This window comes from Saccharomyces eubayanus, chromosome VIII (assembly GCF_001298625.1).
Source record: "Saccharomyces eubayanus strain FM1318 chromosome VIII, whole genome shotgun sequence".
Taxonomy (NCBI): domain Eukaryota; kingdom Fungi; phylum Ascomycota; class Saccharomycetes; order Saccharomycetales; family Saccharomycetaceae; genus Saccharomyces; species Saccharomyces eubayanus.
This window is the reverse complement of record NC_030983.1, coordinates 166,921-181,324: the sequence shown is the minus strand read 5'-3', so window position 1 is coordinate 181,324 and position 14,404 is coordinate 166,921. Positions and strand designations below refer to the sequence as shown.

At 40.1% G+C, this 14,404-nt stretch overlaps 6 protein-coding genes across 6 annotated transcripts; 4 read left to right on the top strand and 2 right to left on the bottom strand.

Moving 5' to 3' along the window:
- Window positions 1–52: 52 nt before the first annotated feature.
- SHE4 (She4p) lies at window positions 53–2,422 on the top strand (the record flags this gene model as incomplete). Its single annotated transcript, XM_018367885.1, has 1 exon — window positions 53–2,422. The coding sequence occupies one exon, from the start codon at window positions 53–55 to the stop codon at window positions 2,420–2,422; it is 2,370 nt and encodes a 789-aa protein (XP_018219267.1).
- A 640-nt stretch (window positions 2,423–3,062) lies between these two features.
- On the top strand, window positions 3,063–5,267 carry AKR2 (putative palmitoyltransferase AKR2; the record flags this gene model as incomplete). Its single annotated transcript, XM_018367884.1, has 1 exon — window positions 3,063–5,267. The coding sequence occupies one exon, from the start codon at window positions 3,063–3,065 to the stop codon at window positions 5,265–5,267; it is 2,205 nt and encodes a 734-aa protein (XP_018219266.1).
- Window positions 5,268–5,602: 335 nt separating this feature from the next.
- EXO1 (Rad2 family nuclease EXO1) lies at window positions 5,603–7,783 on the top strand (the record flags this gene model as incomplete). The annotated part of the gene is made up of 1 exon (XM_018367883.1): window positions 5,603–7,783. The coding sequence occupies one exon, from the start codon at window positions 5,603–5,605 to the stop codon at window positions 7,781–7,783; it is 2,181 nt and encodes a 726-aa protein (XP_018219265.1).
- Window positions 7,784–9,177: 1,394 nt separating this feature from the next.
- On the top strand, window positions 9,178–10,503 carry HMS1 (Hms1p; the record flags this gene model as incomplete). Its single annotated transcript, XM_018367882.1, has 1 exon — window positions 9,178–10,503. One exon carries the CDS (start codon window positions 9,178–9,180, stop codon window positions 10,501–10,503), a length of 1,326 nt encoding a protein of 441 aa, XP_018219264.1.
- Window positions 10,504–10,890: 387 nt separating this feature from the next.
- On the bottom strand, window positions 10,891–11,097 carry DI49_4876 (CRS5-like protein; the record flags this gene model as incomplete). The annotated part of the gene is made up of 1 exon (XM_018367881.1): window positions 10,891–11,097. The coding sequence occupies one exon, from the start codon at window positions 11,095–11,097 to the stop codon at window positions 10,891–10,893; it is 207 nt and encodes a 68-aa protein (XP_018219263.1).
- Window positions 11,098–11,657: 560 nt separating this feature from the next.
- Window positions 11,658–13,520, bottom strand: DFG16 (Dfg16p; the record flags this gene model as incomplete). The annotated part of the gene is made up of 1 exon (XM_018367880.1): window positions 11,658–13,520. One exon carries the CDS (start codon window positions 13,518–13,520, stop codon window positions 11,658–11,660), a length of 1,863 nt encoding a protein of 620 aa, XP_018219262.1.
- Between the last annotated feature and the right edge of the window lie 884 nt (window positions 13,521–14,404).

Sequence of the window (14,404 nt, the reverse complement as noted above, 5' to 3'; positions counted from 1 at the left end):
AGGGCATCTGCTCCTGAAAGGCCACAGCCAAGAGACTATCCTTAGTACTACAATGGTATCAAACGAGAGAGAAAAGAATCAAATAGATATCACTCCCATTGATAATCTATGTGCTGCGTTCGATAAGACTTTGAAGTCTACCCCTGATGTTCAGAAATACAATGATGCTGTGGATACAATCTTTCAGTTAAGGCAGTACTCTGAGCCTGGAATGCTGGCGAATAATCTAGCAGGTAATGAAATCTTCAAAGACGTCCAGAAAATTGAAGACATATTAACCAGATCTTACCAGGACCATTCTGAGTCCCGCGCACATTTGTCGAAGCGCATTCAAGAAGATATCCCATTCGCACTCGATTTGTATGAAATGCTATCAAGATCATCTGTGCACGTTCTTGTTGGTTGCTTTCCTTCCGAAAATGCAACGGCTCCATTACTAAATGAGCTGCAAGCGAGAATACATTATGGTGAAGATCTTCATGTTACATATCTACTCAGTGTGGTCCTACAACTGTTAAATAAGTTCAAGTATGACTTCAAAGATGTCCGATTTTTAGTGAAGGAGCTTTGTTTACGCATAAACGAAGACGGGGTGAAATCGATGATGCTGATAATTTTTGCTGAATTGCAATCGAGTTTTCAGAAAGATTTTGATAAAACGTTTATGGATTTCATGAGCAGTTTGATCGTAGAGGCAGAAATCGATGTGGGGAACGACCCACTATCAATCATTGTCAAAGTTCTGTCTGAACTGTACCCTTCCTTAACTGTACTGTGTTCCGAAATATTTCTAAGCAATGGGCTAACTAAGCTTTTCAAAAAAAGAGTTTTCGAACAACAAGATTTACAGTTTACAAAGGAGCTTTTGCAATTGTTATCTGCAGCATGTATTGATGAGACCATGAGAGTGTACATTACAGAAAACTACCTTCAACTTTTGGAAACATCACTAAGCCTAGAAGATATAAAAATATACTCTGCCTTAGTACTAGTCAAGACGTGGTCATTCACTAAATTAACAAATATAAACATAACACAACTATCAGAGATTTTGATAAGTGCAATTTCAAAATGCGAAATGCCTAAAATAGAAAGTGTGGATAAGGGCACGGTGAGACCTGATGAAGTCAAGAAAGTAGAAATGTGCGTTGAAGGGTTAGCATACCTGAGTTTGAAGCCGTCAGTTAAGAACATGATCAGAAACGATGAAAATTTTGTCAAAATGCTAATAACCATGGTTCAAAACCAGAAAATGACGCACTCTTTATATGGTCTGCTAGTTATGGTAGCTAATTTGTCCACCCTGCCAGAGGAAAACAATGGCAGCGCTCAATCGATAAATGACCTGAGAGTTTATGCGGACTTAAAAGCCCCAAGCACGGAGAATACGGGAAATGACAAAGAATCAAAAGAGGATATTACTTTGTTTGTCGAAAAGTACGTATTGAAGGCAGAGTTAATTTCCTATTTGAAAACCAAAATGCAAACTCTGAGCCCCAATTGCAAACAGCAGGTAGTAAGAGTCATCTATAACACCACACGCTCGAAAGGGTTCATTTCCGAATGCATTGCGCAGGGTGGTACCGCTGTCGTCTTAGAATATCTAGTCGGTAAGCAAGACGTTGGGGAACCGATCCGAATTTTGGGTTGCCGCGCCCTGTCAAGAATGTTAATATTCACCAATCCGGCCCTGATATTTAAAAAATACTCTGCGTTGAACGCTATTCCTTTCCTATTCGAATTGCTACCTAGATCCACACCTGTGGACGACAATCCGTTGCATAACGATGAGCAAATAAAACTAACAGATAATTATGAGGCTTTGTTGGCTTTAACAAATCTAGCCTCGTCAGAGACTTCTGACGGTGAAGAAGTCTGCAAGCATATTGTGTCTACACCGGCCTATTGGTCGACAATCGAGAATCTGATGTTAGACGAGAATGTTCCATTGCAACGGTCAACACTGGAACTGATAAGCAATATGATGAGCCATCCATTAACGATTGCTGCAAAGTTTTTCAATTTAGAAAACCCGCAGAGTTTGAAGAACTTCAAAATACTGGTGAAACTATTACAACTGTCTGACATCGAGTCCCAACGCGCCGTCGCTGCTATCTTTGCCAATATCGCAACTACTATCCCGCTGATAGCCAAAGAACTCTTGACTCAAAAAGAACTAATCGAAAACGCCGTTGAAGTCTTCGCGGAGCAAGTCGGCGATATCGAGCTAAGACAAAGACTAATTATGCTTTTTTATGGACTTTTTGAAATGATTCCGGACACCAGCTCTAAGGAGAATTATCCCTTGCTACAAGAAAACTCAAAACTGAAGAATGCTTTGAACATATCTCTAGAGAGAAAGGACTCAGGACCGGAGTTCTCGGCAGCCATCCCTATCATCCTTGCCAAAATTAGAGTCTAAGGGCTGAAAATGATCGTCACCTTTTGTGCTTCTGCCCCTTTGCAGCAAGAAATTGGTGGCACGGCGCCAGCGAAAACTACATAAGAATGTATAACACATAAGAATCTCCGGAGCAGCAGCCCCTTTATGCATTTTGTTATATTACTACTACTCCTCGTGCTTCTTAGCGAGGTATATGATTCCAAAATTCCCAAAATTCTCGAAGAATGCGCCTCTGAAAAGTAAGCAGGGAGAATGCTTTTTTTTTTTTTTGCAAAGTTGACTAGATGCGAAGCTTGGCGAACAATAGGACGAGAAAATGATCTTCTATTTCTCTTTTTTTTTTTCGTTTTTTTAGGTTATGGCTTCGTGCAGTATGCGATGTACCAAGCCAATTGCTAAACGAGCCTGACTCCTTGATCTAAGGCGAGTTCGTTCATTCGGAATTGCATGGCTGTTATTTATAATCATCTGAAACTTTCTTTTGCTCAAATGATTCTTAACCATTCTGGCTGTAGTCTTTAATTTGAGGGTACTTAGATCGACAAGCAAAAAAGTCCGTTCGTTTACTGTTTTTTTGGCTAGCAAGTTGAAAAGCCCATCGATCGAGTTGAACAATTTTTTTATTTGAGGAAAGCTCATTTTGTCTATTATTAGTAGCATGTCAGGAGTTAGTCGTGATGAGAGCATGAGAAGTACCTCTGATGGGGTGGGTAATCAAACACAGGTTCTGGACAGCGAATTGGATAGTGAGTTTGTGGTTGAAACTTTCATCGAAGCTATCAAGGACGGCGATTTGAAGGTGGTGAAGGATGTGGTTGAAAGCGGGGCCATTGATATCAACAATGACTGCATTAACGAGCTTCCGGGCCTGCATTGGGCCTGCATCAAAAATAGGTTTTCTATAGCAGAATTCCTCGTACGCAGAGGTGCGAATCTTAACCAAACAGCAGGCCCCGAGAGGGCTACTGCTCTGCACTGGGCCGCGAGGTATGGTCACGTTTATATCGTTGATCTACTTCTCAAGCATGGGGCTGATCCGACGCTTATAGATGGGCAAGGCCTAAACATTCTGCATTTCAGTGTCTACAGTTCCAATATTATGCTTGTAGTTTACGTCCTCTATTTCGTTGTGAGCAACGATAACAATGTCGATATAGATTCGAAAGATTACAACAGTAGAACCCCCCTGCTGTGGGCTGCTTACCAAGGCGATTTTCTCACTGTGGAACTTCTACTAAAATTTGGCGCTACTGTCGCATTGACAGATAATAGAGGATTCAATGCGCTTCATTGTGCCTTGGTTGGAGGAGACCAAAGGGCCATATGCGATTTGATACTAAGTGGCGCAAATTTTTACGAAAGAAATAACCAGAAGCAAGACTGTTTCGATCTAGCTAAAGGGATAGGAACAAAATCACTCTTCGAACAGGCACTGCAACACCATGGGTATGACAAACTTGGAAATCAAAAAGAAAAAATATTCAAGAAAAATTCGCACTCACAGTTGATGATATTTTTGTCGCCTTTCGCACTTATGATTTATACTTATTCGATTTCTTTAATTCTTTCTCCCCCACTAGCCATCGTTCTTTCTCTCCTGGTGATTGTTGTTACCGTGAATTCACTGAAAAAATTTGTATTACCGTCACTTACAAGAAAAAACATTTACAAAGTTTCTCTAGCAAGAACGCCCTTTTTCAGTGGCCTCTTTGTTTCCACTTTCTGCTTCTTGCTATTCATTTGGGTGAAGAAACTATACCCATATAGCGTGTTTGACTATACAGCAAAAGACGCGCAACTTTTGGTTACTTCCCTTTTCACATTTGTACTATTCCTGAAATTGGTAAGGTCGGACCCAGGTTGTTTGAAAATGGACGATAGTACTATACCGGTACAAGAAACGATAAAACAGTTAATTCAGTCGAGAAAATATGACAGAAATAACTTTTGCGTCGAAACCTTAGAAAGAAAGCCATTAAGAAGTAAGTATTCACTTTTCAGTGGAGCCCTGGTGGCCAGATTTAATCATTATTGTCCATGGGTATATAACGACATTGGTTTGAAGAATCACAAGCTTTTTATGTTTTTTGCTTTTGCGGTTCAATACGAGATGTTTTTGTTCATGTGGTTGTGCTTAGAGTATTTTAAAAAGACCAACTATATTTACGAACAAGTTGACGAATATTCAAGATGTACTTTCCTGAAAAATGAGACCTTGTGTAAAGGTTCCAATTATGATCCCTCTACTTTCTTTTTATTCATTTGGATTAGCGTGAACTTCGTGTGGTTGGGGGGTATGTTGGTTGTCCAATGTTTTCAAATATTAAAGGGAATTACAAGTCCCGAGTTGTACGCTTTAATTAAGGAGGAACGCAAGGCGGAAGCTCTAAATCTGATACCATTCGAAAACCCTATATTTTCCATCCCAAATGGTAAGAATACCGATACGGTGTCTGATGACCCAATTGCGACGACTGTCACACATACAATCTCCATTGATAGTTTGGAACCAAGACACAGGCGCTATGCCGTTTTCAATGCATGTTTTTCGATGGTTGGCTTAAATCAGTGGGTTGTTACTTTCAAGGAAATGATAGGCATCTCCAACCTTTTACGCGGCAACAGTAAACCACGCCATAACCATTCGCTGCTTCGAAACTTCTTAGTGACTAATCACTGGAAGACAAACTTGGCCGATTTCTGGTTAAACAGTGATGTAACAGCGCCCTTATGGCAGCGGTTTTTTTATTCCTCAGATACCTCGAAGGCCATGCTAGGTGGCGTTGAAGTTGACTATTACCGGTTATACGAGCTTCCTGCTCGAGAAGGAGAACCAATAAGTTCAAACTCGGAGTTCGTTTAAGTCAAAAGTTCTTGTTTTACCAGGCTTTTCTATATAAAGCATTTATTTGTATATGTATATCCATATATAAACATATACATATTTCTCACGCGTCTTTTAAATAAACCTTCGCGGAGGTACTATAATTAATTTTGTGCACAGTAAAATTTGCGTAATTGATGGCAAAATAATCTTTCGAGGAACCTGTACAATTTTTTTGGAGTATAAACTCTCTATCGAGAAACACCAAGTGTTTACTGTTTTGAGTGGATCTGTATACTCTCGTACTGCTCTAACTGCTAGTATAGGACTGAAATAAAAGAGAACGCCAACCAAATAGAAAAACGTAGAAAGGAATGGGTATTCAGGGTCTTCTTCCACAACTAAAGCCCATCCAAAACCCGGTGTCATTACGTAGATATGAAGGTGAAGCGTTAGCCATCGATGGCTACGCATGGTTGCACAGAGCTGCCTGTTCATGCGCTTATGAACTTGCAATGGGAAAGCCGACTGACAAATATCTTCAGTTTTTCATAAAACGGTTTAGTCTGCTGAAAACTTTCAAAATTGAACCATATTTGGTGTTTGATGGGGATGCCATCCCAGTTAAAAAGTCCACTGAATTCAAAAGAAGGGATAAGAGGCAAGAGAGCAAAGCCATCGCTGAAAGACTATGGGCATCCGGGGAGAGGAGAAATGCGATGGACTATTTTCAAAAGTGTGTTGATATAACTCCTGAAATGGCAAAATGCATCATAGACTATTGCAAACTTAACGGTATCCGTTACATTGTGGCCCCGTTTGAGGCAGACTCCCAAATGGTGTATCTAGAGCAAAAGAACATTGTGCAGGGGATAATTTCTGAAGACTCGGATCTTCTCGTATTCGGATGTCGACGTCTTATTACCAAGCTAAATGATTACGGAGAATGTTTGGAAATATGTCGAGATGATTTTAGTAAACTACCCAAAAAGTTCCCATTAGGATTGTTAAACGATGAAGAAATTAGAACTATGGTTTGTCTATCTGGTTGTGATTATACCAACGGCATCCCCAAAGTAGGCTTGATTACGGCAATGAAACTGGTCAGAAGGTTCAATACTATTGAAAGGATTATTCTGAGTATACAGCGAGACGGGAAACTGACTATTCCAGAAGCATACATCAGTGAATACGAAGCGGCAGTCATGGCGTTTCAGTTTCAAAGGGTCTTCTGCCCTATTCGGAAGAGGATAGTGAGCCTGAAGGAAATTCCTTCACACTTAAAGGATACCGAAAGTAAGAGACAAAAGTTATATGAGTGTATTGGTCATGTTATACACAGAGAAACTCAAAAAAAGCAAATTGTGCATTTTGACAACGACATAGACCATCATTTGCATCTGAAAATCGCTCAAGGAGATTTGAGCCCATATGACTTCCACCAACCTTTAGCGAACAGAGAACGTAAACTACAATTAGTATCCAAATCGAATTTAGAATTCGGGAAAGGCGATAACAACGGCACGGAAGTTAAGGTCAAACCAATAGAATCGTTTTTTCAAAAAATGCAAAGAGTGGATCATGCTCCCAAAATTGTAGCCAACTTTCATAACATAAGGCAAGTGGAAGATAAACTGACTAGAACTATCAAGCGTAGGAAGTTAAGTAATGTTGCTGTAGTTCAAGAAACTTTTAGGGGCGCAACAAGTAAATTTTTCAATAAGCCCTCCGTGACAACCGTGGAAGACTTTGGAGATGAAGAAAACAACTCACAATATTCTAAAGGGGAGACAAACTCACAGCCACTTGTGGAATCTGTTTCTGAGTCTCAGTTATCTACACAAATACCCAGCTCTTTTACTAGAGACAATCTAGAGGCTGATGATAATCCAAGCGAAGAAGTGTCAGAGGTTGTAAGCGATGCCGAAGAAGGCCGGGAAATCAAGCGAAGTCTTGATCAAGTGAATATGAGTCATGACAGTTATGAAATCCATAGCACAGACGATGACGATGATGATGATGATGATGATGATGATGATGTTTTTTGTGTTAATAATGGTGACGTTGATAACAATACTACTGAGGATTACAGTGAATCCTTTGATCGTAAGGCCCTAACAAGCAGTACTAGTTCATTACCACGGTCGTCTCAAAGAAGCATATCGGGGTGCACAAAGGTTTTACAAAGATTTAGATATTCCAAGTCATTTAGTGGAGGGAGTCCTAGCAGACAGCCATTATTCCCGCGCAATGTCAATCAAAAAAGTAAAGGAATGGTATATGTCAATAGAAAGAGAGATGATGGCGATGAAAGTGCTGATGATAAAAACGTGAGCATACAAAGGCCCTCGCTAAGGAAAAGCCTCATGGGTGCCAAATCGCAGAGTATAGTCATTGGTACGAAGAGTGTCGACGACAGAAAATTATTCAATTCGTCACCCATCTTGCATGAAGGGAACAAGAAAACCGATATTAGGATTACCAAGCCAAGCCAAAGCCAGCCGGCGGTTAGGTCTGTGTCCTTGCTTTCCCAATTTGTTTATAAAGGTAAATAAAGTTTATGTACTGCATGTTTCATATCAGAAGTGTAATTCTACGTAGAAAAGTCGTCGAAATACCTCAAAAAAAAAGAGTAGAAATAGAAATCAAAGACCACTAGGAAACGGCAGGATACACCCTAAGAGTTAAATTCACCCTCTCTGGGAAAAAACCGAATGCTGGACTAAAAGTAAGGCATTTATTATAGATGTGTCAAATTGAGCCACAAGTATGTATGCCCCACTGAAAGCAATGCGCGCCGCATGATTGTCACAACTTTATATGCCTTACGTGTGCACAGAGCCTATGGAATTTTCCTTCCCCTCTTTTTTCTTTTCTTTTTCTTCTTCGTTTGGTTTTTCCATTAAGCCGTTAGCGGTGTATGTTGGGTATTGGATGAATTCGTGCAATTCAAATCTTATCTTTGCCGCTCGCTCTCAACTGCCAAAAAAAAACCCGCCCCCACCTTTTCATCAACCTGTATGCTTACAAAAGCAGGCAGGACGAGTAGAGGATGGAAGTAGAAATTAGTAATCAAAGCAGCAAGACCGGAATGCGCGGATCCGTCTTGGTGCGTTGAACGCGGCTTTGGCAGAAGAAAGACGCTCCAGCAGGTTGGTGCGTCGTTTTTTAGGTGCCAAGAAGCGCCTCTCACAAAGGCATGGGCATCGCAACCTTTTATTCTCCGCAGAATCTCTTGCCTGTGAGACCTGCGGTAAGTTCTGAGTCGGGGTGTACGTATGTTAATCAGTTACCTTTTACGCTGTGCGTGAGGTATCCCTATTTTCTCCTGCTGTACGAAAGGCTCCACGAGCCAGTTCTGGCCTTTTCCATTTTCTGGCTAGCCTGAGCTACGTCAGGGGTCGTGCCTTCTCCTGCCGCTGTAAATTACTGCAGAGATCGAGATCTCGTGGAAAGGCCGTTGCGAGCAAAATGGCAATGCCGTTAAAAGCGTAGACACAAATATTGTTCTGTTGTGCCTGGTTTTCTCTGCCGCATTTTTTTTTCCTCGAGCTGTTTTCCTTTCTTTTCCATCATTGTTTAATTTTTTTACTTTAAGTCAGCTCCCAGAAAGAAAAGGAAATAGTCGGTATTGTATTTGCAAAGTAGGCGTTTTTTCTTCGTGTTTTTCCTAAGAGCAGCAGCGACTTTTTATATTAGACCTTGTCTCGGTGTCTTAAACCCCAAAAGAATCATTGTATATTTGTGTCTTATCGTATCTACTTAAACCCGAAACTATAAAGCGCTGCTTCTAATTTGCTTCTCTTGTTCTGCTCTGAAACCTGTTTCTCGAGGCCAGCTTGAATTAGTTCTGTAGTTAGTCACACCCACCCACCCACACATTCGCTTAGAGAACAGAATAGCTGCTTTTAATTACTTATTTCAGAAACGATAAGAGTATAAATTGGAAATGCCAAATTTTCAAAATTCTTTTTCTGGCCCTTTGGACGCAGATACTGTAATGGACGACCTGAGTGATAAAGTCGCCGTTAAGGTTTTCGATTGTAGAACTGCCCAGGACTGTAACGAAGAGCAGGCTGTAAACGTGACTACAAACCAAATGTATTTGATGTTCCAAAGTAATAACTACAATGTACCGCCACAAAATTATAACGCTAATTCCCTGGGCCCTCAAGTGCCCATAACACAGGCTTACTATGCGCCGTTCCAAGCGCCTATTCATGTTCAACATTCTATGCCTCCAGCATATAAAAACAATTCGTACCCTATAAGTGGCCAGTATGACTCGTCGTTCCCTAGTACCTCGAGCCATGGCTCAGTAATGGATACCAACTATTATACTGATACTTTGACTTCCATACCCACAACAGCGACCGACAGTACCACGATGACGACAGAAAACGGCAATGCTATTGATAGCGAAGAGTACATCGATAGTATGGAAGCCTTTAGTAACGATGATAACGAGAACATCGATAGTGTAGAGGAAGCCGCATTGAAGTCTGATCAAAACTCGAATCTTCTTCCAGCAGCCTCAATTGTGAAGAAAGAACAATTCTCTGGTTTCGAGAGTCTACTTCCTTTGTCAAGAACGGACTCGTCGCTAGTCACCGCTGAAGAACTCAAAGCATCTTTATGCCTGGAAAACATTGAAGAAAATAACACTGATAACAACGATAACGGAGAAGTCGACGGTGACGACCTAGCTTTTAAGCTCAAAAATTCTCCGGTCAGGAGACATTTCCATGTAACACCCAAAAGAATAACAAGGGTGAGAACTGGTAGGGTTTCGCACAATATTATTGAAAAGAAATATCGTTCCAATATCAATGATAAAATTGAGCAATTAAGGAAAGCAGTTCCAACATTGCGAGTAGCGTACAAAAAATGTAATGATCTTCCCATTACATCGAGAGACATGATAGACTTGGATGGCCTAGAACCAGCTACAAAACTGAACAAGGCGTCCATTTTAACGAAATCTATAGAGTATATTTGTCATTTGGAAAGAAAATGCCTACAATTGAGTTTGGCTAATCAGCATTTATCAAATGACACAAGCGAGCCATTTGTTCAACTTTCCGAACCACCCCATCCCGTTAATAATAATAGTGGTAATGAACAAAGACAAAGGCAAAATCAAAACTGGCAAAGGCAGCGACCACAACAACCTTTACATAACATCCAATATAACGGTCCACATCAAAATGGGCTCGTGAGTGGCAATACCAACAGTTCAAATGATCTGAACTTTAACAACGCAGAAGATTTTTAGTTTTTTTGATATAATCAAATGCTTCAAAAACGCGGATAACGACGAAACGAAAAAAATACCATATACATATATTTTATACTTGTGTGTAGGCATAACATTGTAATATTAAGTTTGCATGGAGAAATCTGTAGTCTTCTTTTTGCTTTCAAAAATAACGAAAGTACGATAGACGGCACACGCACCGCAACCAGTGTGATTAAGCACTCCCTCTCTCTCTGTGCGGCCTCAATAAGGATTTGTAAAATATTGGAGGAAACAAAGTCAGAATTTTAGTATATGCAGTTAAATAAATGGAAAATATAAATAAGGCCTATAGACCACTATGCTATAAAATAAGGCCTAATGGCGAGCTTCCATTTTGTTGCTTGCGTTCGGTCCTTCCCATGCCTATTCGTCACAGGTGCATTTACTCTTTTCACAACTGCAGGTGGCACCGCATTTGCAACTTTTACCGCAACTGTTACATTGGGTACTTTCAGACTTGTGGCCGCACTTACACTTTTCACCACCAGAGCAGTTTGGAACACAGGTGGTTCCGCATTTGCAAGAGTCTTTGCAGCATTCGCATTCACAGGCGCACTTCTTTTCAGCCATTTTAGTGTTATAATGTATGATATTTGAGGTGGTAGTCTAATGAACCATGAGAGTATATCTGACAATCAAAAGAACAATGGTCTTCTTTATATAGCTTTTAATTTACGGCGCAACTCCTTGCTTGTTCTTTGGCCCTTTTTTCTTCGCTTGGACAGCAAAAATCACTTTTTCTAGCAGCATTAAAGACGCAATCGTTGTATCCAAGCTCGCTCTCCGGTTCCCCTCCCTTTATCTGCGTGTCAAACTCAGCAGGGTTCAACAAAAGGAAAAAAACGTATCTACATAACTATGTCATAGTGATATACCTGTCGGTCATTTATGGAATTTCTTAAAAAGAATGAAACGTCCAAAAACAAGAGCAGCAAAATTACGCTAGAGCGCTCTTGGTTTTGACTAAGCAAGTCATACATAGAGCGATACTTGTAAATGTAGTATATAGATGCAGTTTCAGTGAGATATTGTTGTAGTGTGTTACACAATGAAAGAAATATCACACAAAAATGCCAAATGGTAAAATAGCTATCCTTATGCGGTAATCTTTCAGTTTATTAAGGCCCGCCTTAATCACTGCTTTCGTAATTGTAAATGTGGTTCGTTCGAAGTTCTGTCTCCACACTTTCATCATCACTAAGGCACGTAGCATGGTGAGTTGAACCTCTAGAATGGGCAGCACTTCTCGTCTTAGCTCTCGTGCGCTCCTTGTTTGACCCGAGCTCAAGTTTGGGCTCATACGAATCAGTTTTTCGCTCAGACTTTCCCAACAGCTTTCGGTATTTAGAGAGCGTTGCTTTTGTGGCAGCACTGAAACTGGGTTTACTTCCTGTACCGTGCTTTTGTTCGAATTTGTTTTTGGATTTCATTATCTTGTGTCTTTTTCTTCTGTCCTTTATTCTTTCGATTGGTGATTTCCAAGTGGGCGAGGGGGAAACCACTAAGCTCGATGAACCGTGTGAGGTATCTTTGCTTTGGGTAGTGTTTAGGTCCCGGTCTAATGTCATGGAACTTATGCGCTTGCCTAAGTCGTCCTCGTAATAATTGACCGTTGGATTAGCAAAAAACTTATCTTTGTTGTTAATTTTCCGTCCGAGTACAGTTTTTTTGCTTATATGCAGCTCCCTCTTCTCCAACACCCCAATTAAACCCCAAACGTTCACCGTTATCAAAACTTTCAAAAATTGAACAAAGCTAAAAGTCCATTTTCTAAGGTGAAAAGTGAAGGCAGCGAAAAAAATAGTGGTAAAATAAAATAATACAAAGATCAAGATATTGTACGTCAGCAACGGAATCGTTTCGTGGTAGTTCTCCCAAAGTATTCGAAGTTTCGTTTTGTATTTGCTATCCCCACTAATTTCGGCAGTTTTTGGTAAAAGTACGTAAGCAAAATTGTGCCATGTGAAATAACAGATAACTGAAATAAAAATTGTGTACATCAAGAGTTCCATTCCCTTGAAAAAAGCCCTCAAGACAACAGGCCTCTTATTCCAAAGAAGCAACCCGAACAAAAGATTGTCAATGAATGAAAGGAGGGTACCCACAATGATAATGACCCGAGTTCCCCTTTTCATTTTAAATGGGACCCAATTCCAAGTGGGCTTCCCATAAGTACACTGTAAGTAATGAACAATATAAATCCAGTTTATATTACTCAAAATATTGCAGATTAATCCGCATATTTTATAGGGATTAGCCTCTAAAATAGATGACTCAAACTGGCTAGAATCCTGATAGTCGTCGTGATACTGCTTGTTGAAGATTACGGCTATAGTGTTATTAAGGAATACCGTTCTTACAACCGCAAAAAAGAGCACGTAAATATGCACAAGTTTTTTCCTTCTATTATGGTTATCAGATGGGAGTAGTAACACAACCAAAAAAAGCATCCAAGTTGCGACGCATATGCACCCACAAGCAAAAGTAACCATCATCATTCCCAGGTGAAATGGATCCTTCCCGATATATTCGGTACTGTCATCCTGGATACGTACATTGTGGTTGATATCGTGGACGAAGTCTTGTAGGATGTGCGAGAAATTAGAATTGTTACTGCCATTATCACAACGGATTAAAAAAGTAGGATAATTTAAAGTGTGGTTGAAAAGTTTCGAATGTGACGAATTATTTCCTGATGAAACAAACCCACCTGTCAAGACATTTGCCCTGCACGAATTACCGTATTTATTCAGTATTCTGTCATTTATCAAATCAGTAAGATTGTACGCCGGAAAATGGTTAATGAGTTTTCCGTAAGAGTATGGCCCATGATCAAACGGTGGTGGTCTTCCATCTGCATCTCTATATCTCGGTGGGGCTGGGTTTAGCTGTAAAGGTGGGGGTCTTTCTCTTGCTTGTTTTCCCCGTGCATCTGTCAGTCCTAGATTGTAGATCAAAATGATGAAGTAGTAGAAAAGCAAACTTATGTTCATTAACCTTGCACGTAAAAACGCTTTGCAATGGGGAAGGATTTATGAGTTCAAAACCAATAAGTACAGGTCTTAACGCTTTGTGCTTGGGCTACGTAAGGTTATACTTTTTCCTAAAAGTATGATGGAAGTCTTATCTTTGACACATCGTCAATTCGTTTTTTTTCGCCAAGCTCAAAAAAAGTATCGACTTTTTTATCTTCCGCACAACCAAGAGATATATTGCCCTCAAATTGACGTATGTGATTTTTTGTCCACCTCACAAAAGCTTGGTGATTCTCAAGTAGTCTCATCTATTATCTTAGCATATGAATTTCACGTATAACTATACAGTTTTTGTAAACATTCTGAGATGGCTGTAAGAGAGAAAAATGCTGACATTCGTACATAAACATCGAAACTCTCTATTCATTAACTTGAATAAAGGCCATTTCGTTGCTATTCGATTCTATGTACAACAGGTGAGGTGACTTCCGAATGCATTCTTAAGAAAAAGAAAAAGACATCGTATGAAGATATACTAAGTTTATCTTTTCTCTTGTGAGATCTTTAGAAAGAATTACAAGATAACGTTCTTGACTACAGCCTATAATAGGTAAAAAATGCCAGGAATAAAAGAGATAATCGATGAATAACGAGGGTTTACATCCGAATAGATATTCACGCTAAGAACTGGTCTGGAAAGACAGCCTGGTTCAGTATAGCCAGACTCAGTATCTTTTAACAGTCTTAAAGCCAGTCGCTTCGCGGGGGGGTAAAGTACTGGTTAGTTCCAAGATTGGGTACCAACCAGCACGACGAACCCTGTAAGTATCCTCTACTAATCTATAATTATACAGCCATACTCGGGGTGTATAGGATAAAGAAACAGCCTGTCTTCCAATAAT